The sequence below is a fragment of the Vespa mandarinia genome, chromosome 8 (genome assembly GCF_050613455.1).
Source record: "Vespa mandarinia isolate Hongniang chromosome 8, ASM5061345v1, whole genome shotgun sequence".
NCBI lineage: Eukaryota > Metazoa > Arthropoda > Insecta > Hymenoptera > Vespidae > Vespa > Vespa mandarinia.
Genome location: NC_140817.1, coordinates 3,736,904 through 3,762,335, shown reverse-complemented (window position 1 = coordinate 3,762,335; position 25,432 = coordinate 3,736,904). Strand labels below are relative to the sequence as shown.

Here is a 25,432-nt window from a genome sequence, read left to right as displayed (position 1 = left end):
GAATGCGTTTAAAAAGAAAAAAAAAAGAAAAAATAAAGAAAAAAAAAGAAAAAAAAGAAGAAAAAAAAAACAAAAATAAAAAGAAAAGAAAAAAGATCAAGTCACGAAGATCCAAAGTTTGATATTATTTCTTATTACGATCGATGAAAATTAAAACGATTAATCCTAGATCTATATCGATCTTATCTAATATCGTTACAGAATAATCGTTTTCATATCAAATTTTTTTTCATGATATAATAAATCTTCTCATTGAATTTTGATCGAAATCATTGTTCGCCATTTCAAACAAGCCTTCGATCAATACTGTGAACAATAAATAAAAAATGATGTGTTTACAAGATAGACAATGATTCGCAAGTTTAGTGATGCAACACGAACGATGGGAATAATTTCATATGGGAGACATGTGGCTTCGTCGGGAAACAAATTCCATCTTCTACGTGGATTCAGATTACGAATCCATTGGTTTAACCAATTCCAAGGTACATTAATTGTTATTACGCGTATTTAATAATAGTAATAATAATAATAATAATAATAATAATAATAATAATAATAATAATAATAATAATAATAATAATAATAATAATAATAATGATAATGATAATGATAATAATATTGAAGAAATAATAATATGCAATTATCTATGGTATATCTCTCTTTTATATATATATATATATATACATAATTGTTGAACATTTTGTACATCATTTCATATATATAGAATGTAACGCGTTCGATTTATCATTTTACACGTCACTTATACTTTATTTATTTTCCTTATACTTATTTTCCTTATCGATATTTTTCTTATCTATTATAATCGTTTCTATTAACGATGATAACGAATACACAAAAATGTAATAATTTAATAACAATCTTCTAATGTTAAGATAAAGAGACAACGAATTGATTATAATCTTTTTGTCGTGAGACATCTATAATGAGGACTACTACATTTGTTGAAATGAAATTATGTGAAACTACACATTGTATCGCTTTCCACACATTGTGAAAGGTAAAGGAAAAAAAAAAAAAGAAAAAAAAAAAAAAAGAGAAAAAAAAAGATATTACCTCAAGCTTTTCTCTTCGTAATAAACGAAGAGAACTAACGAAAGAATTAGAATGGAAATAGAATGATAATCATTCGATAGAGAGGGAAAGTGAAACTTTTCGAAATAACATATATATTTATGCATCTACGTAACGGTTCGTCGAATTTCTGAACACCGTGTATATATTTATATATAAACTTCTTCATTTTTTTTTTTTTTTTTTTTTTTTTTCTTATAATCATAATTTCGATTCTTATTACATTGCACATTTAATCCCTAAAACAAAATTAATTATTTGACCTTATTATTTGTGCAATATCATAATTCAAATAATTTTTTTTCCTTAAAATCATAATATCGAAAGATCAAAAATCCCGTCAGTTAATTACATCGTTTCATTTCATTCTGAGAAAGCGAAATAAATTGTTTAACATTACGTACATCGTTAACTAGATGTTCTAACTCGTTAACACAAGTATAGATAAGAAAATTAGATCTTTATCTCAATCTCGTAAGAAGATTATTTCAAACGACTATCGAGATAACGATCCTCAGACTCGGCGGGTGAATCGCAACCCAGGTGCGTAGAATCGAGCAAAATTAAACATAGCCAATTGTCTACATTTGTTCTCTCGCACAATCACTTTTCGCTCTCTCTCTCTCTCTCTCTCTTTTTTTCTCTTCTTTTTTTTTTTTATTTCTTTCTTTTTTGTACTCTTAGCGGGTGTCAGAGGAATAATAAAATGTCTCTCGTCGTCTCTCTCTCTCTCTCTCTTTTCTTTTTTCCTTTTTATTTCTTTTTTTCCCTCTTCTTTACTCTCTTTGTTTAGCGAGAACCCTAAGCTCTTACAACTACAACGACCGGAAATGTTATTATCGCGCATAGTGCGTTACCAACCGTGGGTGTACAGCGCGTATTTATTTCTACGGGGTGGGGGACGAGAATGATCGCGCGTAAGCGCAATTTAACCTCTTGCATTCTCTGGATCCCTTCGTGATAAATCGTAGCTCCGTAAGTTTTAGCTAACAGAACTAAGTTTTAACTTAGCTAACTACGGCCGTGTATATCCGTCGCGAGCGATTTTTTATTTTACTCGCTCCCCCCCTCTCTCTCTCTCTCTTTCTTCAACTCTACGTATTCTCTTATTCTCTATATTTTATCGACTGCATTCCAAGCACCCGCACTTCTTCAATATACACATTTCATTCTGTCATTATTGTCACATTTTCGTAATAGTTATCCTTGGATAAGTAGATATACTCTATATACATATACTTAAATTATACAATAAGGGATGATAATGGTTATACTTTTGCCATTGTTTTGATTAACATTAAAAACATATTTTTTATATATGACATATTGCATCTAACGTTCATTATATACAATATTAAAAAATACATCGTTTATTATACACATGTATATATATATATACGTCATAAATGCATATAACTAATATTTAACGAATTAAAAAAAAAAAATATATATATATATAAGAAACCTAGATTGTCCATAATAAATGATCTCCGATAATGAACTCACTTAATGGGCATACAAAATCACGTACAAGCATAAAGTCTTTAGTAAATAAAGTACTTAGCTTTTCTTTTTGCGAGCCCTTTGTAAAGAGGCACGCGTGAGCACGTGCTCTCGTCGTCACCTAACGCCGTGCTCATACACGATAAACGTGACTTTCATTGTATTATTCACCATAAAACTCACACATAAAACCGATCCAGCTGCGTAACTAAAAAGAGAATAGTCGAGAGCGGTTTATCGTTGTCGATTCCACGAGCTTATTCCTTCGATGTATTTCTTTTTTTTCTTTTTCTTCCTCGTCCTCCTCCTCCTCCTCCTTCTCCTTCTTCTTCTCCTTCGAGACTAATGTCACGACATTATGATTGTGTTTTGTATTTATGTTTGAGTTTGTATTGGTATATTTCTCTTGACGTGGCACATTATACGGGCGCTTTTACGCCATAGGGGAACAAAAGGAGGAAGCCGTTTACGTATATCTACGCGAAGTCGTTACACACGAGATACTAACAGCTTATCTTTCTCTTTCCTTTTTATTATTTCTTTATTTCTTTCTTTCTTTCTTTCTTTCTTTCTCTGACTCATCATGCGTACCTGGCGCACGTGCTTGATAGATCTTTTACAAGTCTCTTTTTCTTTCTCTCTTTCCCTCTCTCTCTCTCTCTCTCTCTCTCTCTCTTTATCCTTTTCTCTTTTTTTCTCACGTTTGCATTGAAGCCCATTTAGATTTAATTTCAACATTACCTCTCCCACCTTTCTTCATCTACTTCTTTTTTTCGTAAATCTTTTAAATGTCTTCTTTCTTTTCATCGAACGATGATCATTAAACCCTCCCCCCCCACTTCCAGTCTCCCCTTATACCTTTTTTCTTTTTTTCGTGAATTTTTTAAATGTCGTTTTTCTCTTCATCGTACGATGGTCATTAAACCCATTGAGATTTTTCATATCAAGTCCGACAAAACGGTCATATTATTATTTACCGTATTCAATTTAAAAAGCCAACGATAAACGATTAGTTTTTAATTATTGAACGTTATTTCATAAAAAAAAAAAGAAAAAAAAATCTTATTCTCCTTCACGTTTTAGAGTAATAAATAATGATCTACGGTGATTCGTTCGTTCTAGGAAAGCTTAATATAATTGATTATATTACGATTATATAAGAGAATCGATTAATTTTTCACGTTTAGTTTTGCGTTGTTTGAATTTACGTTACAATTCTTCGAAAATGGTGGCGAATCGTAATTTTCCCGCGTTTAATCTACCATAGGAACCAATCGGAACGATTTTAGAGTGTGTTTGTATCAGGGCGAAGAGTAAAGGGTTGGAGTATGAAGGAAAAGAAGAAGGGGTAGTGTAAGAGGGAAGAACTAGAAGGATTGCTGTAGGAAAGAGGAGGGAGATCGTTGTGTGAGAGAGAGAGAGAGAGAAACAGAGAGAGAGAGAGAGAGAGAGAGAGAGAGAAGGCCAGAGAGCTTTCACGACAGGCACAAGAGCCTATCGTATCAGTGTCGTTCGACGTTTTGCCAGATGCGTTTCGCTACTCTCGTTTGAGTTCATCTATAAAACTTTGATCTCTTTTTTTTTCTTTTCCTCGAAATATTTTTTCTTTTGTTATATTATTCTTCAAAAGAATTATAAAAAAGAGGACAAAAAAAAGAAAGAGAATCACAGTGATATATTTATAGTTCCTTTTTTTTTCTTTGGTAATCGTTGTATTCGATAAAAAAGAAACAGAAGAAGAAGAAGAAGAAAAAGAAGAAGAAGAATATCTTGCGTATCATTCGAAAATGTATTACTGTGATTTGTGTTAATCAGTGTGATCAATAATATCAATTTTAATTCGTTCATCACAATTTTCTCGCTCATAGATCTCGATCGTTGATTTAACGATAAATTAATTAAAATTCAAAATTAACGCGCATAACGCGTGTTCTACGTGCTATTAATAATAATTTTTTTTTCTCTCTTTACGTTTATGCGCATAAAAAGCGTTTCAAGATGTCCCGATTCATTGAGATTCACGATTATTAAAAGGGGCTGAAAGGTTTGACGGGGGAAAAGAAAGAAAGAAAAGAAAAAAAAAAAACAAAACAAAAAGAAAAAAAGAAAAACAATATTATACGTATTATCCTCCGTATGATCGTCTCGACGATACTTTCGAGCGTGACGGCTTTCCATCGTCGACACTCGCACGATGCTGGACGAAATGCCGAGCTGAAGGTGAGTTAGAAAAGATATTTATTGATATTGAACATATATTTACAAAATCATGATCTAAAAAGGAATAGTTCGATCCTGAATCGTATTTATTCAATTCCGACACTTTATTATAATTCAAAGGGATCGTTACGTTGAAACCAACGAAATTTATTTTATTCGATATCTTCGAAGTCACAGGGAGGACTGTTCGACTAAGAGGACCGGTTTTTTTCATGAGATTAAATTACTCGATTGATTATGACAAAAAGAAAAGAGGGGAACAAAACCGAAAGGAAGGAAAAAAAAAGATAAAGAGAAAAAAAAAGGAAAAAGAAAAAAGAGAAAAAGAAAAAGTAACAATAAAATAAAGTACAAAAGTATAAAAATAAATTTTAAAAAATATAGATTATCGCGATTAAATCATTATCTCGGGTCTTTCCTCGTCGATCATTTTTTTCTTTCTCTCACTCTTTTTTTCTAATTTTTTTTTTTTTTTTTTTTTTTTTTTTTTTTATAATTATTTTTCTAACGTAAGAAAAACCTTTTTTATTTATTGGTTTCCCCATCTTCCCGCTCCTCCTCTTCACCCCTCTCCCCCCGTCCACCTCGTAAAATAAGAGACACCATATACTTAACTTATTCACGATTTTATCTAATGAATGATGAATGCATTTAACTCATTGAAAAAAATATTCGACCGGAGGAGTTTCCATGATTTGACGAACGAACGAGCGAGTCCTTCGTAAGTTCAAGGAGTCAATGGAACGCAAATGGAAACCGGTCGACGGGTGGTCGAGAGAAGAGCCGCTCCGGATCTGCTCTTTGATCCATCTTCCTGCTTCTTCCCTTCTTACAAGAGAGACAAAGATAGAGACAGACAGAGAATGATAGAGAGCGAGAAAGAGAAAGAAAGAGAGAGAAAGAGAGAGGGAGAGAGAGGGAGAGGGAGAAAATGCCGGGGGAGATTTCGGATCACTAATTGAGATCGTGCAACTCGTTGTAGATAACTATTACCGTTAGTATCGACTTGTCCTTATTTTTCTTTACTCTACAATATATTATATTATTATTATTATTATTATTATTATTATTATTATTATTATTATTATTATTATTATTATTGTTATTGTTACTATTATTATATCACTATTATCATACAATAAAAATCACAATGTTACCACATCGATGACCGGTCACGATTATACTTGTCTGTTGCATATGCGCTTCACTTATGTAATTCACATTCGACTTATGTAATTCATTAAAATATACAATCGTGTAACTCTTCATTCCGTTTAATAATATTTGTTTAATATTTAATATTAACAATTTATGAATCTTATATGAATAATATTGATATGATATAATATAATAAAACGTTTTACTATTTAATTATCAATCTAGACGAAATGTAACTCATTTAAATTTTACATATAAATCTATACGAATGTATCTTATAATTATGTATGCATATTATAATCGTAATAGGAATAATGTGTTTTACTATTACGTATTATTCTACAATAAATTTTATAGGAGGGTCCTTCCTATTCATTTAACAAAGTCCCGTTATACATTATTATACGACATGACGTGGACCATGTACCATGTTTAGCTTCGTTAAGAACAATTAAAAGTAAACGGCGAACTGAGTATTCTTTTAATTGGTACGCACGCACACGCATTCAACCATACATTTATGCATTCGTTCGCCATATTGAAAGGAAGATTCACCAATGAATCTGTTATATATGAATATATTTCTACGTTATATTCACAAAGACATCTTTTCCTAATTAATAATAATTATATAATATTGTAATTTCCTTTTTGTTTTTTTTTTTTTCTTTTTTTTTTTAATACATACCTATCTCTCAATCAAGACACAAAATACGATAAAATTGGATACAGTTTGTTGAAAAAACACAAAAAGAAAAAAATTGTTCGATTACCATATCCTTTCGAGAGTATAGGTATTAGATGCGATATCTAAGTTGAATTAGTCGCGTTTGTAGATGTGATTCAACGAAAAAAAAAGAAAAACGAAAAAAAAGCAAAAAAAAAAAAAAAGAAAAAAAGGAGAAAGAAAAAGAAACAAATAATTTTCATTTCGGTACTTTTTCGAGGGAGTAGAAATTAGTACGCATGGCACGGTCACCTGTACGCCTTTTGAATCGCTCTCGTAAAACAGGTTTATCGCATAAACGGGGACGGATAATAGCGTGCGAAGCGACCGTTACGCGTTTACCCAGGTTTTTCGCAAAATTTGTCGTGTTCTCACGGGCCTTCCGGACATGCGGATTTACTGTTTCCTTCTTAAAAAGCTATTCGATCTATTCATTTCTCGTTGAGCTTAAACGAATGACCAGGGCGGATTATGCAGATCATAGAGACAATGTCATTTGGGAGAGGAAAAAGAAATTACAAAAAAAGAAAAAAGGAAAAGAAAATAAAATTAAAAAAAAAAAAAAAAAAAAAAAAGAAAAAAAAATTCAAGAAATACGCTCAGTAAAATATCTTGCAGCAGATCTTTGAGAAAAGTATGAATGAATATGTGATGTCATTGAAGATGAGGGACGTATCGTCTGTATTCTACGTGATACTAAATAAATTCACTATAAGTATGTATATATATATATATATATATATATATAGCCATTAAGACGTACGATGAGTAGGGAGAGGGTTTCTTTGGTCTCATCAAATACAGCCTTTGTCCAATTATAAAATTTCCCTTATATAGTATAAATAAAGTATCTATACATACATACGTACATATATATATATATATATATATATATATATATATATATATATATATATATATAAATAAGAAACTTTGAGTAAATTAATGAATCGTAAAAAAGATACTATATAAAAAGACTTCTATTAAAAGGAAATTCTATGAAAAGAAAAACAACTAAATTATTTTATAAACTTTAATAGATTAAATAAATGTTTTTAATTAAAAAATCATTTGCCTTAAATGAAATTTTCTACATATAGGCCTTTCCTTTGAGAATAATAACTTTTTTATATTATATTTTCTGATCATTAAAATGGGCTGGAGACTGATACCGGAGGGGTGAGAGAGAGAGAGAGAGAGAGAGAGAGAGAGAGAGAGAGAGAGAGAGAAATAGAAAGAATACAATTTACTTAAAAATATAACGAACATACTGTTAGAAATATATAAATTATATAAAATTGATGGACCACGAAATGTGTCAAGAAATTGAATAAAGCTAAAAATCCTTAGTGTGAAAAATAATTTATCTATGCTAAAATAAAATAGAAAAGACAGAAAAAAAAATAAATAAAATAAAAAGTAAAAAAAAACTATAATTCAAGACACGTTGGGATAAATAGCAACATAACAATAACAACAACAACAACAACAATTTCAATCCTTCGGATTTCCATGGGATAAAATTAGCGAGAGAAAAGAGGAGGTAGTCTAAGAAGAAAGGAAGAGGAAGAAGAAGAAGAAGAATAAGAAGAATAAGAAGAATAAGAAGAATAAGAAGAAGAAGAAGAAGAATAAGAAGAAGAATAAGAAGAAGATAAAAAAAGAGGAGGAGAAGGAGAAGGAGGAGGAGGAAGAGGAAGAGGAGGAGGAGAAGGAGGAGAAGCTTTTTCCTTCGATAATCAGAGACGAGTCTCGCGCGCATGGAACCGCACGCGTGTGTCGCGAGCCAGTTAGTCACGTGGATACCGGCGAGTTTAACAGAGAGACACGAAAGAGACACGCGCGGCTCGTTCGATCACGAGTAGTATAACGCAGTAGTATAACCGTGTGTGAGCTTATACTCATGCTACCAACTTCTGTTAGCCTGGTAGAGTAGCGATCAAGACGTTTGCGCAAATCGTTTGTCTCTCGACCTTCTAAGAGAGATGGAGAATTAGAGAGAGGGTTCTCTTTCTCACTCTTTTTCTTTCTATTTCTCTCTTTCTTTTCCTCTCTCTCTCTCTCTCTCTCTCTCTCTCTCTCTCTCTCTCTCTCTCTCTCTCTCTTGCAACAATAAAATGAACTCATTTAAGAATTCGTATCTTGATCGTTCTAAAGTTTTTTTTCGAATCTATCGGTTCGTTATAGTCTTTTGATTTTTTTATATTTCGACATATCCCAAGCAAGACTTATGATAGTAATTTTTTTAATTATTTTTAATTTTTTTTCTTCTCTCTCTTGTCTTTTCTTCTTTTTTTTTTTTTTTTTTAGAATTCTCTGCGCAAAATTAATACTAATAGATTTCTAAGCTGTCACCATTTTTGAATTTTTCACAACTTTTTAATGGAGCCAGGTTTACAATATTATTATTATTATTATTTTTTTTTTTTTCTTTTTTAGAATTATCTGAATCATTACATCATTATGATGTAAGTATTCTCTTGGGGATTGAAATTTTTTCTATCTTATTTTATCTCTTTATTCTCTTCATTAATAATTCTTGTTACATAGACATTATGCGTATGTACAACAAGTTAATAACGATAATAAAATCATTTATAAATAATGAAGCCTGAAGAAACTCCGTGAAAAGTTTCCCAATTAATATCCATTATTTTATGTATTTATGTAACGGTAACAATGGAATTAAGGATGAATTAATTTTTATACAAATTTCATTTTATTACCTCTATTGTTTTCACAATTTCTATCGCAATAATAAAATATCATGGTAACGTTAAAGCCAACATCATTCAAGTATCTCATGGCATAAAGATGTAATTGCATCCAATGGCGTCTCATCGTTTGTGCAACGTAATAGCCTAATATACAATGATCTAATTCGCGTTATGCAAAAGCACAGATTTCTGAGTGAAACCGGATAGTACCTCGTAGTACTGCATCTATATATATATATATATCTCTCTCTCTCTTTCTTTCTCTATCTATCTGTCTATGTGTATCTATATGTAAATACATATATGCATAGTGTTGGCCGTAGATAATACTAGACCGCGCGCACACATTTGCGGAACAAAGAGACGCCTACGCGCGCGCGAAACCGGACGGCGGCAGAGACTTTCGAAGAAATATATGCGCAAACGTTCTCTATTGTCACGGCGATCGAGTTCAAGGGCGTTGGCCCCATACTCGATTCCGATACTCTCCTTCCATGTCATATTTTTTTATTTATTTCTTTTTGTTTTTTTTTTCTTCTCCATTTTATCATTAATTTCTTCGATCTTCAATCATTTCTTTCGATGTATACTTATACTTGATCGTAAGTCGTAAATAGAAAACTTGTTTCTTTTGAAAGAGATATCGAAAAATGGAAAAACAAAAAAAGAAAGAAAAAAAAAAGAAAATGTAAATAGTAAGTTTTACATAAGTTTTTCTTTTTTACAAGTTATATAGTAAAACTATAATTTGTATTTGAATAATATCACCTTTTCAATTTATTCTCTTATCGGCAATTATTATGTCAAGTTACGACAATTATTATATAAATAATTATTTTATATATATATATATATATATATTTCTATAAAAAGAAAAAGGATAAAATTATAACAAAATTTCTCTAATAATTATTGAATGAAAAATTATGAAATAGAAATTGTTAAAAAGATTTTTCTTATTCCTATGACGTTCGATTTGTGATTAATTTATTATTTATTAATTAATTGAACGAAAATTAAATAATAATAAATATCGATAATATCGATCATCATCCAAAGCAAATTATTATTGACGGTATATAAGGACCGTATATTTCGTTGAATGATCATGGACGATCATCACTATGGCAGTCAACGCTTTAACAAGGCAAGCAAAGTGAGAAGAAGGTGTACACGCAAAACTATAGTACCAAAAAGACGCGCGTCGTGCGACGCGTCGTTTCATCGTCGTTGATACCGTCATTATCCTCTTCCGTCGTCGTTTTTGTCGTCTTTGTCGTCGTCGTCGTCGTCGTCTTCGCCGTCGTCGTCGTCGTCGACTGGCGCAGACGTAATACCACGCGTGTATCCGGAGAACAGAAATACGAATGGCACGTGCGTAAAGTAATAGCGTGAATTTCGCGCCATTCATGCGTCATCGGTGTATAATACACACACATGTACACACACACACACACACACACACACATATATATATATATATATATAAATGCACGGACTTACGAGAAAAATGATAATTTCAAGATCGTATCTCGAGAGATCTTCGAATGATCTAAAAGAGAAATTTCAAAGTGTGATGGTTACGTTAAATCTTAAGATATGATAATGGTTTATGGGTATGTCAGCAAAAAAAAAAAAAAGAAAGAAAAGAAAAAGAAGTAAAGAAAATAGAAAAACTAGTCTATTTTTCGTTATCCAGGTAAATATCCGATTAATAGATTTATATGCTGATTTAAATAATCGCATAAGGTGCAATAAAATATATTTTAATCAGTCACACAGACGATTAATTTCTTTTCAATTAAATATTTGCTATCATTCGTCTTATTTCCTTTCATTTTTCTTTTTCTTTCTTCTTCTTCTTTTTTTTTTTTTTTTTATCTTTTCTATCATTATTAGTATTATCAGTACATGCATATCATTTAACTTTTATTATTATTTACAAGTGAAATGTGTAAATGTAAAGATAGATTAATGTTTAAAATTTGATTTATGTTAGTTTAGATTTAATTGTCTATGACGAATTTTGAAAATTATTATTACTATTATTATTATTTTTCTTTTTTTTTTTTCAATTTCTTTTTTCATTTCTTTTCTTCTTACTTTCGCCAAATATAGAATATTTCATATATGTATATATATGTATATATATATATATATATATATATATATATATATATATATAAAATGACGTTACAAATTTTACTTGTTATAAGAGGTTCATTTATACTTAGATATCCACATAAACACGAATATTATTTATTAGAAAATAGAATAGAAACTAAAAAAAGAAAGGAAGAAAGAAAGAAAGGAAGAAAGAAATAACAAGGAGTGACTTTCGCTCCATATCGGTTGTAATTGCGAAAACTAGGTCCGTCGTACGTATTTTTGTCGTGCGTTCTCCACGCTCTGCTGCGTCACTATTTCCCTCTTCCTCTGCGTCTCCCACTCTCTAAGCATGGATATAATAATCTAGCGAGAAAAGGTAGCTTGCATATAAACACGCGTTATATTTCGCTTATAACACATATGTTCGTTTAAATCCGCCTTGAACTTTCTTCGAAAGTTTCACATTTTTGTCGAATTCGTTTAAATAAAATATGTAACTACATAAATACATATATATGTATATATATATATGTATATATATATATATATATGTATATATATATACATCCAACATACATGAGAATACATATGCGAATAAAATTTAATGTAGTTTGTGTTCGATTTTATGAAAGAAGTAGGTCGGCCGACGTCTTAATATTCCTTTATAGTTGGCACATTCCATTCTATCTGATATTAAACTAATAAATCATCGATCATTAGTTATTTTTATTTATCCGATATACGTACGTTAAAATTTAAATGATATTATAATCATTTAATTAAAATAAATATCTGGGAGAGATTAATGACTCTGCAAATGGAACAAATATGATATGGATAATGATGATCGTTGTCTTGTTTTAATATTTTATCTTTTTTACATTGTTAATAAAATTCATTAATTGTATTTTGTATTACATATATATTTTTATATATATATATTGTTTTCTTTTTTTCGTTTTTCTTTAAGGAAAATCCATCGGGAAACGTCGCCTGTAAAATTGACCATGTCCCAGTTTAAACGATAGTTTTATCTCTTCATATATCTATGTATATCTTGAATTGATATCTTTAATATCGATTAAAGTTTCTTTTATGCATTCATTTTATTTTTCTCGTAAATAGATAAAACGCGTTGTAAATATATATATATATATATATATATATATATATATATATATATATAGTATATTTTTGATGATGACGATTATACTAAAATTGTGTTGTCTCTGAGAAACTAAGAAATTCAAGAAAGCGTGACACGTAAAGAAATTGTTAGCTAGTTAACTTGATAATCATTTTTAGTTACCTCCGCATAGACGAATCGTTTTCACAGATTATCACAATAGTTTACGAAGAAAAGAATGAGATTCGTTCATTGTAAATGAAATATATATGTATCAACAAGTTTTCCCTTTTTTATTTTTTTTTTTATAATATTCTTTGTTACTTTTGTTTATTAAAGAAAATTCCGTTCGTTTTATTTTGTATTCATTATCATATATCAAACAAGATGAAAATAATCTTTACGTATTTTAGCTTATCTTCTTCTTGACATTTCCCACAAAGAAAGATATGGAGATAGATAAAAAGAGAAGAAAGAGAGAGAGAGAGAGAGAGAGAGAGAGAGATTTAACATAAGCATCTTGATATTTTCATTGACCCAGTATCGTTAATATTTACGGTTATATACATATACGGGACACAAGAATCTTTGTCTTCTCTTTGACGTGCGATCGTTTATGTGGAGGAAGATTATTATGCGTACACAAGATCCATCGGAATTTTAAAAATAAAACCACCTACTGTCATTGATCATTGCGCAAGAAATAAGATGTGTATTCAAGGGAACATTAAAAAGCATAACTAGATAATAAGGCGATGATGAAAATGGCATGGTTTTATTCTTGATGGAAAAATTTTTGCGAAAGAAAACGCAAGAAAACAAAACAAAAAAAAAGAAGAAAAGATTCAATAATTTATGCCTTTTTTTTTTTTTTTTTTTTTTTTTTTGTTTAATGGACTATAAAATTTCCTGAGAACTTCATGGTGATTATCGTCCCCTTGAAATTTTATAGGTGTTGTCGGTGTGTAAAAAAAAAAAAAAAAAAAAAAAAAGAGAGAAAAAAAAGAAAGAAAAAAGAAATGATTATTCGACATTAAATAAAACACACATCACAAAACCAAAAATTTCCACGAGCGTTGTTTATCTTTCTGACTTGTGTTACATATACATACATACATATGTATATACATACACACGTACATATATAAATAAATAAATAAATACATAGTATACATAAGTATATACATAAATAAATACATAAGTATACATAAATAAATTTAATAGAGTTTCATACTTGAACTTAATTCATTGTTTATTATAAGTCGTGGCAACGTCGTCATTTTCATTGCGGTTACGTATTTCCTTCCTTTAAACGATGGTTAGAACACGATCGTATGTACTTACAACATACATACATACATACATACATACATACATATATACATACATAAGTAACAAAACAGCCGAGACAATTTTCAGTCACGTTGTACGCCGTTATCAGGAAACTCTATCGATTATTCTTCTTTCTTCTCCCAACCGTCGGCCATATGTTACTGTGTACATATGTACGTTTGTGATATCGTTTTATAAATACAATGGAGGATTAAAAAGACGGATAGTCAACGATTCTCGGTTAGTACATTCGATCCTATAGATCCTTGATCTACTCGAACACTCGACGACCGTATTACCTTGAAATAGAATGATGGGATTCGTAAATATTAAAAACGACGAAACTAAAGATTATAAAAAGAAAATATACGATTTTTGAGACAGAGAGAGAGAGAGAGAGAGAGAGAGAAATTGTGTGTGTGTGTGTGAGTAAGTGTGTGTGTGTATATGAGAGAGAGAGAGAAAGAGAGAGAGAAAAAAGATTGAGATTAAAAGAGAACTCTAACGTCAGCAACGAGCAACTTTATCCTTATCTTATTGGAGACTAAGGAGATAAGGAAAGTGACGGGTCAGACGAGGACGAACAGTACGATGTTTCTCTTCGTAGATCGTGTATTAGTCTCACTTTGTGTTCCTATTCGAATGATAGTTACTTTGATTTGTATATCGATTTATCGAAGGTGACAGTGACAAAAATTTTTTATCTCGCCTCGGTATAGAAAAGGAAAAGGAAGAATTATTATTAATCACTGAATCATCGTGTTCATAGTAATGTCATCGATCGAGTGATACGTGTAGACATAATGGATAACGTATGATATGTAATAAAAAAAAAAAAATATGTATATACATATATATATATATATATATGTATATATATACACACGCACACACATACACACACGTACGTACATACGCAAAGTATTGTTCGAACGAAATCAAAAAATGTAGATATTTATATTCCTTTAATCATTTAAAGATAATCAATTAAGTTTTGGATCATGTAACAGGATTCTTAATAATGATTCAATGACCACTCTACACGCATAATATATATATATATATATATATATATATATATATATATATATATATAAGTTCAATGATATCGATTATTGTGGAACAAACTCGTAAATGATTTCTCGTGATAATACCTATATATATATATTAGAAAGAAAGAAAAAAAGAAAGAAAATAAATAAATAAATAAATAAGAAGTTGAGAATTCCATTAGACGAGCGCGATAACCACTGCTACATCATCTTTCGTATCGTTCCTGTTACTAATTAATTCTAGCCAATTAACACCAAAGTGCGCGCCAAGAACATAACCGAAGTATCTCTTGGGAGTCACGACGACCTTCCTTGTAAATTAGCTTTTAACATTGCAATGCGAGAGAGAGAGAGAGGGAGAGAATGAGAGAACATCATCTGTTTCTTCGAGATCGTAGTAAAATTGTCAAATCTATTTGTTTCCTCAAATACATAAAATGTAATGTATATATATATATATATATATATAGTATCTAGAGAATCAAAGCTTCTCTCAATCTCTCTCTTTATCTCTCTCTCTCTCTCTCCCTCTTTTTCATTTTCATATATGTCTACTTATATAAAATCACGCATCACGGTGTATCCTCATAAATTACTGATTTTTTTTTGTCCTTATAAATCCTCTTTCTAATTCTTAAAAATTCCTATGTCCGAATCATTTAATTTAAAAGCTTTCTTTTTATTCATTTATTTTCTTTTCCAATGCTTTTTCTAATCTTTAATTAAAAAAAGAATTTTGTTTCTGTTTTCTACTTCTTCTTGTTCTTCTTTTCCTTTCTTTATTTTGTTTTTTTTTTCTTTCTTTCTTTCTTTCTTTTTTAAAGTAAACGATAACAACCACCGGGGAATGGGTTAAGATTAGAGAATATTGGAAGCGCAAAGTTTATCGACGATCCATTGAAATTATCGGACCCGTCGATCTTTTACCCTTCTGAGATCGTGCAGCACGAATTGACCATGAAACTACTACAAGAGGCCACCATTGCCAGCTCGTTTCTGTCTATTTTATCTATCAAAGATTGAAAATAATGGAAAAAATAAAAAAGATATTTTATATATATATATATATATATATTTACACATATGTATGTTTTTACGTATTTGTGTGTGTATGTGTGTGCACGTATACGGTATTGTGTTTCGATATTGTCACTAAATTTCTTATCGATTTTATTACGTATTCGAAAGGACGGTCAAAGTCGAAATAAAACGAAATGTAACGTAACTAAACGAAATCATTGTGTTGTGCGTTAAAATAAAATTTCGATTATAGAGAAACATTCGTTATGAAGAACAACTCGAGCGGAGGTGTTTGTGTGTGAACGTTCGAAGGAGAGGAAAAAGGAAAATAACAAAATTTTATCAAGGATGTCGTGCAGAAAGAAAATCGATTCGAAGCTTTGGCTCAATTACACGCAGGCGGTAAGCTTTCCTTCCCCCTTCTTTTTGCTCTCATTTTCTCTCTCTTTCTTTCTCTCTCTCTCTCTCTCTCTCTCTCTCTCTCTCTCTTGTTTTCTCTACTATTGTTCACCAACTAAGCTATTCGTGCATCATGATAACGGTTATCGGCTACAAATTCCATATTAAGAGACTGGAATCTTACGAGCAACGAGTTTCTAAGGTAACGGAGTTAATAAATCGATGAGACGTTATCATGGAAAGAGAAAAAGAGAGAAAGAGAGAGAGAGAGAGAAAGAGAGAGAGAGAGAGAAAGAGGGAGAAAGAGAAAACAAACGAATAGTTCTACGAGTTTAGTCAAGATTCATTGCGCGTTATATGTACATAGCTAACAAATAAGGAATAATCTTTTAATAAACAAATACAGAAAACGTTTACTATATGATAACTTTGAAAAAATATATATATGTAATACGTACGAGTGAGACGAGGTGAGATGGAGTAAAGAAAATAAATATATCACGAATTAAAGGAATTCGATAAAAAAAAAAAAAAAAACAAAAAAAGAAAGAAAAAAAGAAAAACGAAAGAGTAACATACCGATATTTGTTTTCATATTTATATTGACATACTAGCCAAAGGAATTCGAAGAAAAGTTATTATCCTATTTGTTTTCATACATATATCAGAGATTAGCTAATGTTATCTTGTAATCATATAATAACGTATAAATCTTTCTTTACGCATACAATATATCTATATATAATAGAAATGATTAAAAGCGTAACAATTAAAATTTTCTTTCATTGATTCGTCATTTTGTAATTTTTATATCAAATAATATCTATGTAATATATAGATATCATTTGCAGAGAGTTTAAAGGAACGTTAGATCTCCCTAATAAAAAAAAAAAAAAAAAAAAAAAAAAAAAAACAGTATGCATGCATTTAACGTGTAGACTATATAACAAGGAAGCTAATCCGACACACGACGCATATTAGGTGTAGTAAATAAACCGGATGTACCGATATGTGTTGTTCATAAAGATTACCATCGACGATGGTGCAATTCAAATACACCGAGGACGTTTATATTGAGGAGAACCGAATTTGCATTAGGAACGATTGTTATGAGACGATTGAAGAGTCCCTATTATCGTTTTTATTTTGCAACGATGTTGAGCGTACGACATCGTTCTCGAAAGAAAAAAAGAAACGAAGGAAGGAAGAATGAAAGAAAGAAAGAAAGAAAGAAAGAAAGAAAGAAAGAAAGTAAGGAAGAAGCAAGTGAAGACGAGACAAACAACAACGACGATGACGACAACGACGACGACGACGACGACTGTATCAAAAGTATACCAGGCCAAGCCAGGCCAAACTATACCGCCTAACAGAACCGTACAGCGTTCAACAAAAATGTCCTATATGTGTATGATAGTATGGAAACTTTTTCCCATCGATCAAATTTCCTCTTTATTATTTTATATTTGGAAAAAAAAAAAGAAAGAAAGAAAAAAATAAAAACAAAAATCTGTTCGTTTCTACTTTCGTAAGGAAACAATAAAGATTACGAGGAAAAATCGATTGAATCGATGTATCTAAATCTCAATATTGCTAGGAAAAAATTTCGACGAAGGACGATAATATTAAAAAAATTTTAAAAGAAAAAAAAAAAAAAAAAAAAAAAAAAAGAAAAAAAAATTATACATGTATTATTGCAATATACGATGATATTTATAACTGTGATTTAATATTAAAAAGAGAATGATGAGAAGTGACAAAATGAAAAAAGGAAAGATAAATTCCCGATTTAATATAGGAATTACACGAATGAATTCTCGAGCCATTTCTCTATCCGCTACTGTACACAACAGCAACTTAGGCTGCTGGCCTCGCCTAACCGCGCGTGCAGTCGTCTCACCTCTCTGCTGGCCTTTATCGCTGCTCGCCGCGTCCCTCGGTATCCCCTCCCTTCCCCATACGACTTACCTAGTCTCACAACCCTACCCCACTCCGTCACAGACCCCACTCCTAACTCTTTCGAGGGAGTATGCGCGTCGACTGGTCGCGCGAGCGAGTCCCGAACAGTTTCTCGACAGGATTCGTGTGATTTCGTCGTTTTTCGTTCGTATTCGTCTCTCTCTCTCTCTCTCTTGTTCTCTCTCTCTCTCTCTCTCTCTCTCTCTCTCTCTCTCTCTCCCCTTATTTCGCTAGGCTCGCGTGCGCGCCTGCGCCAAAGACAAAGAATATGTCAGCACCGGCAGTAGCAGCGGTCGAGTTAAGACTTTAAAAGAAATAAAAAACGAAAATAGACAGAGAGAGAAAGAGAGAGAGAAAGAGAGAAAGAGATTAAGATAAAGATAAATAAAGAAAAAGACAAAGAATATAAAGGGTATATAATTTGTTTCGAGTGTCCTGTTGATTGTTACGTACTTATGTACATACGTGATGCGTGCTTGCGTACGTGTGAATTACACGTAAAACTTAAAGATATCGTTCGTCTTATTCTACATTCGACGAGTTTCGACGAACTTCGGCTATCCTCGAGGACCTTCGTGTTTCGTTGGATAAACCAACCGGCGTCCTATCTTTCGCTTTCTCCCCCCCCTCTCTCTCTCTTTCTTTCTCCCCTCTCTTTCTTTCTTTCTCTCTCTCTCTCTCTCTCTCTCTCTCTCTCTCTCTCTCTCTCGTTCGCTCGCTCGCTCGCTCGCTCTCACTCGTGTTTTAGTGCTCGTGCTCGTGTGCTCGCTCTCGTGGTCTCCGAGGCCGAAGGAGACAACTCGCGACGAATGTTCCGAGGACGAGTGCCGTCGGCAGAATGTCATGTCGCTTCGAAATCGGATGAAACTCGATCGACAAGCGCGACCGAACGCGGTTGTTGTTTCCGCCGATCATCATTTTGATATTTTCCTATCGAGGTGAGCAAGCAAACAAGCAAGCAAGCAAGCAACTAAAACCCCCGTCCAATAGTGTTCCTTTTCTACGAAACTTCGAACGCTTTAATGTGATCGAAAAGTGTGTTTCTTTTGTTATCCTTATTTAACAGTGAGAACGAACCTTTTCGATGATAATCTTTTGTCGTATATATACGTTTTCGAGCTTTTTGGGTGGGTGATGATTTTCGAATTTTTTTACGAGAACGATATCGTTCGTATAAAAAGAAGAGAAAAGATTTGTCCGTTCGAATGAGAACTTCTTCTTCGTTAAGGAAGAAACGAACAAAAGAAAAAACAAAAAACAAAAAAAAAAAAGAAAAGGTAAAGAGAAGAATACAATATATTTTTTACAGGCTGAATGAAGAAATTTTACGATTGATCGTTTTTTCTTTTTTCTCTTTTTTTTTTTTTTTTCTTTTTTTGTTTTGTTTCTTTCTTTCGTCCTTTCTTTTTTCTTCGTACGTATGCTTAGCTTTGAGAAAAAATTAATTGCAAGAAAAAATGATAATGCAAGTACGTACGAATTTTATCTTATCAAAGAATCTTCTCTCTTTTTCTTTTCTTTTTTTTTTTTTCTTTCTTCATCTCATAGCAATTTGTTCATTAAATTATGTCACGTATGTTCGATGTATGTTCATGTTCATGATACTAACAATTATTAATCCATTAAGAACTGATTACATTGATTCTATCAAAGAAACCAATAACTTGGAATGTTAATTAAAATGACATTAAGTATCGACGTGAGATATTTATTACGTATCTATCGTCAATGAATGTGTGTATATATATATATATATATATATATATATCACATTGGCACCGTCACTGATTTCCTCGAAAAATTGACCAATGGCCTTATGACGTTTATCGGGAATGACCCCGTTTCGAAATTCATTGATGATGCACATGTCGGTTGCACCGGTGCCGATCGAAAAAAATTTTCCAAGTAATTTTTTTACATTGTAATCTATAACAACCGTCAAAAAGATTTTTTTCTCAAATCGATTACGGACATTAAATATCATAATTAACGATCTTAATGTCTGTAACGATTAGTGATAAATTTCAACGTTTACGTTTACAATAAAACGAATTAAAATTAAGTGCGTATGTGCTTATCGTTTAGAAAAAAAAAAAAAAAAAAAAAAAAAAAGGAAAACCAAAACAAAACAAAAAACAAAAAAAAACAGAAAAAAACGAACAGCTGTGCACTTTCGCTGATAGAAAAGTGGATCGAACGATGAATCTAGTTAATACCGTTAGATTCCATATCAAATATTGTTTGTAAATGTTGATGAGTTTTATATATATATATATATATATGTATATATCAAATATTTCGTATAAGATATCGCATAAATACTTCTCGTAATTAAACCTCAAACAGTTGTTAAGTTTCGTGGATCGTTTCCTGCCACGTAAGCGTTCGCCCGGATTCCGTAGCAGGAAAGTGTTCGATTCTCGTGAATTCCTCGTTTGTTCACGCGTGCGACACAAATGTAGTTTCTCACACGTATCCGATCTATTCACTTTACAGAACAACTATACAGAAGTTGTTCTGTCATCGACGAATATTATTAGTCATCGGATATCGAACGATTTGAAATCTATAATGTAATTCGAATTGAAAATATTCGATTAATCCGTAGATTATAATAAAAAAAATTTATTTAAATTTGATCCATAATTATCTAACTGTTGGATCAACGTTTATTTTTTGCTGTGCGATCTAAAACTTTTTTTTCTTTTTTTCTCTCTCTCTATGATATACAATTTCAAAGAATCTCGATATAGGATCGTAGTCACTCTGTATTATTTCGAAGGATAGGAATTTTATAGCGGCATTATTAACGCAAAGAAAATCTTACGTGAATTTTTAAGATGCCTTTCTAATGAATCAATCAATTTTCACGTTTTGATTGTAGAATATATATCTATCGATCGTGACCCATTAAAAATTTAACGACGGCCCAAATATCGGTCCGCGAGTTATCAATATTTATTGAGAAATGTTCTAGATCTAGATCTCATGCGCGGATCAAATATTTTAAAACAATTTAATTTTATTTAAATTCTGACAAGAAAAGAAAAAGTAAAAGGGGGAAAACAAAAATATTTCGATGTCTTTCAGATGGAAACCGAGGTTCGAACGTTAAAGGAAGAATTAGCTCATACTCAAGAAACATTAAAAGCTGCGACGAAAAGATGTCGAGATTTGGTGAGAGAATTGGACAATCGTACAGCATTATACGAATCGGAAAGGACTTTAAGGGATCAACAATTATCACGGATTCTACGTGCTTTGTTGATCCTAGAAGCACGACTGAAGCAAGAACAAAAGTCGATTAGGCAGGTATTATGCGAAAAGGACAACGTTATTAGGAATCAACAATTGGAAATCGCTAGGCTAAGACGTTACACCAAAAATTATATCAAATCTAAACGTGAGCAGATATTAGGTAGGACATCGGGTATAAAGGTCAACATTGGTCCTAACGTTGATAAGAGTTCTTCGTTGGAGAAGACTGAAAAACTCGAGGTAATGAAAACAGCAATAGTAATAATAATAATAATAAGAAGAAAAAGAATTTGTACAGGTTGTGTCAAAAATTGAGCCAAAGAAAAAAAAAGGATCGCTATTTTTCGAGACATTTATTTTTGAAAGGGACTAATTTCTTTTTTTTTCAGCTTGTAAAAAAAAAGTAGTAGCTTCTAAGTTCGTAGTTTTACAATTTAAAAAAAAAAAAAAAAGACAGGGGAAAAACAAATCTCGAGAACAAAGCAATTGATTTTTAATATAAGATGTAAAAAATTGTTGCCACCGACCTGTATAAATTTGATTTCGATAATATTCAAGAGTATACAATTTAAAAAGAAAAAAAAAATATATATATATATAAAAAGGGATAATTTATTTCTTTGAAAATGTTTAGAATGAAATCGACTCGAGACAAGACGACGATGATCTCAGTAAAGAGATCGAGAATCTCAAGTGTGAAATTATTACGAAACTCGATTCTTCGGAGGTAATACCAGTAGCTTTGGAAAACTTGGATCGTGGGATAAAGAAGACGTATAGTTTTGCGGGTAGTGATGTCTCGAAGACGAGTATGACAAGTAGCGAAAATACTGATGTATCTATCGTTACTACTACAACGGAGGGGAGTCCATCGTTGATCAGTACGGAAGGATTTTGCGAGGGTGAGAGTACGGATGTATCGCCGGGTTCGACCTTGAACAAATCGAATAGATGTACACCAACAACAGTAACGGATAGTGAAAATGAGACGACTATGATATTCGATGAGGATAACAACGAGTTGGATGACGACGAGAGAGAAGACGAGGATGACGAATATAACGATAATATCAATGACGATAAAGAGAGAGAAACGTTATTGGTCGGTGAGGTTGCGTTTAGTTCGACGAAGAGGAAAACTTCTTTAGGTAGATCGAAATCCCAAAAAGTTTCGATGAAAGGTTCGATCGTTGGTACGAATATTATAAGAACGGAAAGCAAGGACGACGGTATGGATTGTAATTTTGTTTCGGAGGACGAAGAGAAGGAACAGGAACCGATATATGTTAATTCCTTCAATGAGAACAATGTGAAAAATTTGGAACATTCGAATGGTAGAGTCGTCCCTGAAATTTCTCAGGATTATACAAATAACAATAACGATACGTAAGTATTTAACGAGAAATAATGATATATGAGGTCGATGTATCATTGATATATCATAATTTATTCTTGATCCTTTTCGTTTATCTTGCAGCTCGATCGAAGCCGAGACGACGGATGAACAGAATACAGAAGAGACTAGTGGTAATTGGTATAGTGATCCTGACGAAGATAAAACTAACGACGACGTATTCAGGCATACTTCATATCGATCGAACAGTAATCATAATTCCGTCCTTGAATGTGTCAATCAAATACTTTTGAGGGATATGGAAGACGAGGATCGTGTATTATCGGTACCAAGGAGATTTAAACACAGAGGTAGGACAGTGAGATTTCAACCGGCTAGATTATCGGATATCGAATCGGTTGGTTCAGAAATGGAAAGGAAAAATTCTGAAGAAGGATTGATGGAAAAGGAGACATTAAGTGGTGATTTTAGTGATCAAAGATCGATGAACGTCGCCAGTTTCGAGGCCACAGCTTCCGAGGATGAATATGGCATGAGAATAACTCATCCGGTTGATCCAAACGAAGTTGTTAATTCTACCGTAGAATCTGTTCTCGAGGATGACCCTGAAGAACCAAAAGTTATACCGATCGTAATTATAGAGCCAAAGGTAGAGCCAGAGGAAATAAAAAATTCAGGCCTTGCCTCGTCAACTCAAAAGCCAAAAATACCTATTCAATCGGTTAGTCCACCGCTTAGAATGGAAAGAATCGAAGAGAAGACGTGTTTGCAAATGTCGACGAAACGTTTGACCATAGCTAAGAATCTTGATTACGAGGACATCGAGTCCTTACCGGAAGTTATATTGCCATCGCCTAAAACTCCACCAGCTTTACCACCGAAGCCACAATTTCGTAATAATACCTTGATATTAAAGAAAATACCAAGCCCGTCGTTTTTGATTGACGAAACGAGAAAGAAATTGTCAGAGGTCAGTTCTGCTGCTGCACATGGGAAAAAGATCTTCACTCTTATTGGTTCACCGATTGAATCTTCATCGACGATAACAAAGACCTCTGTTAAAAATTTAAATTTCGACGAAACGTCTACGAAAAATGTTGGAAACAACGAGGATGGTAATTTTTGGAAAAATCGATTCAATAACGTTCGTTCGTCCTTTCAATCACGACATTCCAACGAAAAGAATGTCGTCCATCGATCACGTAAAATTCCAAGGGTTACGAACATAGTACGGCACTTTGAGGAATTTAAAATTGGTGGAGAAAATGAGGAACGATCTAAGGAACGTAACAAACCGAAGGAGAGATACGTTCGTACGGAATTCGGTCAAGAATTCGACATAAGACAAAACTTTGAGGAATTTAACCTCGACGAATGCGATCTTTCGGATGATCCAAATCGGCCAGAAGCCGATGGTTCGGAACGACTTAGTAATAATCATCTCGTAGTACCAGTTAGTCAAAATGAAACTAATAACGCACTGACCAAAGACAATAATAATCATCTTACGACTGCTACGAATAATGCGAATACTGGTTACGACAATTTCTTAGAAGCAACGGGTCTGAGCAACAAATCCATATTAACACCCTCGAGATTATTGAGTAATCATAAAAGTATGCTTAAACCTAAGGATGTTAAATATAAGAACAAAATAAAAGCTACGGCGTTTTTAGAAAAACATAATGCCTCGACGTATAATACTAATACGACGACGACGATGACGACGACAATGACGATGACGATGACGACGACAACAACGACGACTACGGCGATGGTGACGGCAACGGCAACGTCAACGTCAACGGCAACGTCAACGGCAACGACAACAACGACAGCGACGCCAACAACGACAACACATGTCAGACATTGGACTGGACCATTCGTTTGATGATTAATTAAACGCTTTTCTAAAAGTTACACTATTTACAACAGATAAGAGGAAAATGAATTTGTTAAGAGAGTTTTTGGAAGATTAATATTATAAATTATTTTAGATTTGAAATATATCGATTCCTGTTATGCAAAGCTAATTAATTATGCTTGCAAATTTTTCTTGTGTATATGTGTGTGTATGTGTGTGTATAACTAATATTCTCGCTATGTTCCGCTCGTCGTTGAACAATTCCTAGAGATATCCAATGGATTATTAATTACTGTTTTTAAAATATACCCCATGGTATTTCTGTATAATTGTAAACAAAAATTGTAGTCACTTTTATATTATTATTGTAATAGTTCAATTGAAAGAGAAAAGTATTTATATGTGTATGCTAAAAAATATCTCTTTTGTTTTTTTCTTTTTTTTCTTTTTTTTTTCTGCTAGCCTTAAGAATAATATTACTTATTAATAATAATGGTAATAATAATAATGATGATAATAATAATAATAATGATAATAAT

General features: G+C 32.1%; 1 protein-coding gene across 9 annotated transcripts; it reads left to right on the top strand.

Moving 5' to 3' along the window:
- Positions 1-98: 98 nt before the first annotated feature.
- On the top strand, positions 99-25,375 carry LOC118451056 (uncharacterized). Of its 9 annotated transcripts, none has more exons than XM_085659029.1 (5): positions 99-485; positions 21,508-21,915; positions 22,310-23,061; positions 23,153-24,645; positions 24,706-25,375. In XM_085659029.1, exons 1-5 carry the CDS (start codon positions 399-401, stop codon positions 24,918-24,920), a joined length of 2,955 nt encoding a protein of 984 aa, XP_085515155.1. In that variant the 5' UTR covers positions 99-398; the 3' UTR covers positions 24,921-25,375. The 9 variants fall into 9 exon arrangements, with proteins under 9 accessions (XP_085515155.1, XP_035743065.2, XP_035743067.2 ...); XM_035887178.2 differs by lacking the exon at positions 99-485 and adding exons at positions 14,077-14,227; positions 16,313-16,461 and having other exon boundaries at positions 23,153-25,374; XM_035887176.2 differs by lacking the exon at positions 99-485 and adding exons at positions 14,580-14,799; positions 16,313-16,461 and having other exon boundaries at positions 23,153-25,374.
- Positions 25,376-25,432: the final 57 nt, after the last annotated feature.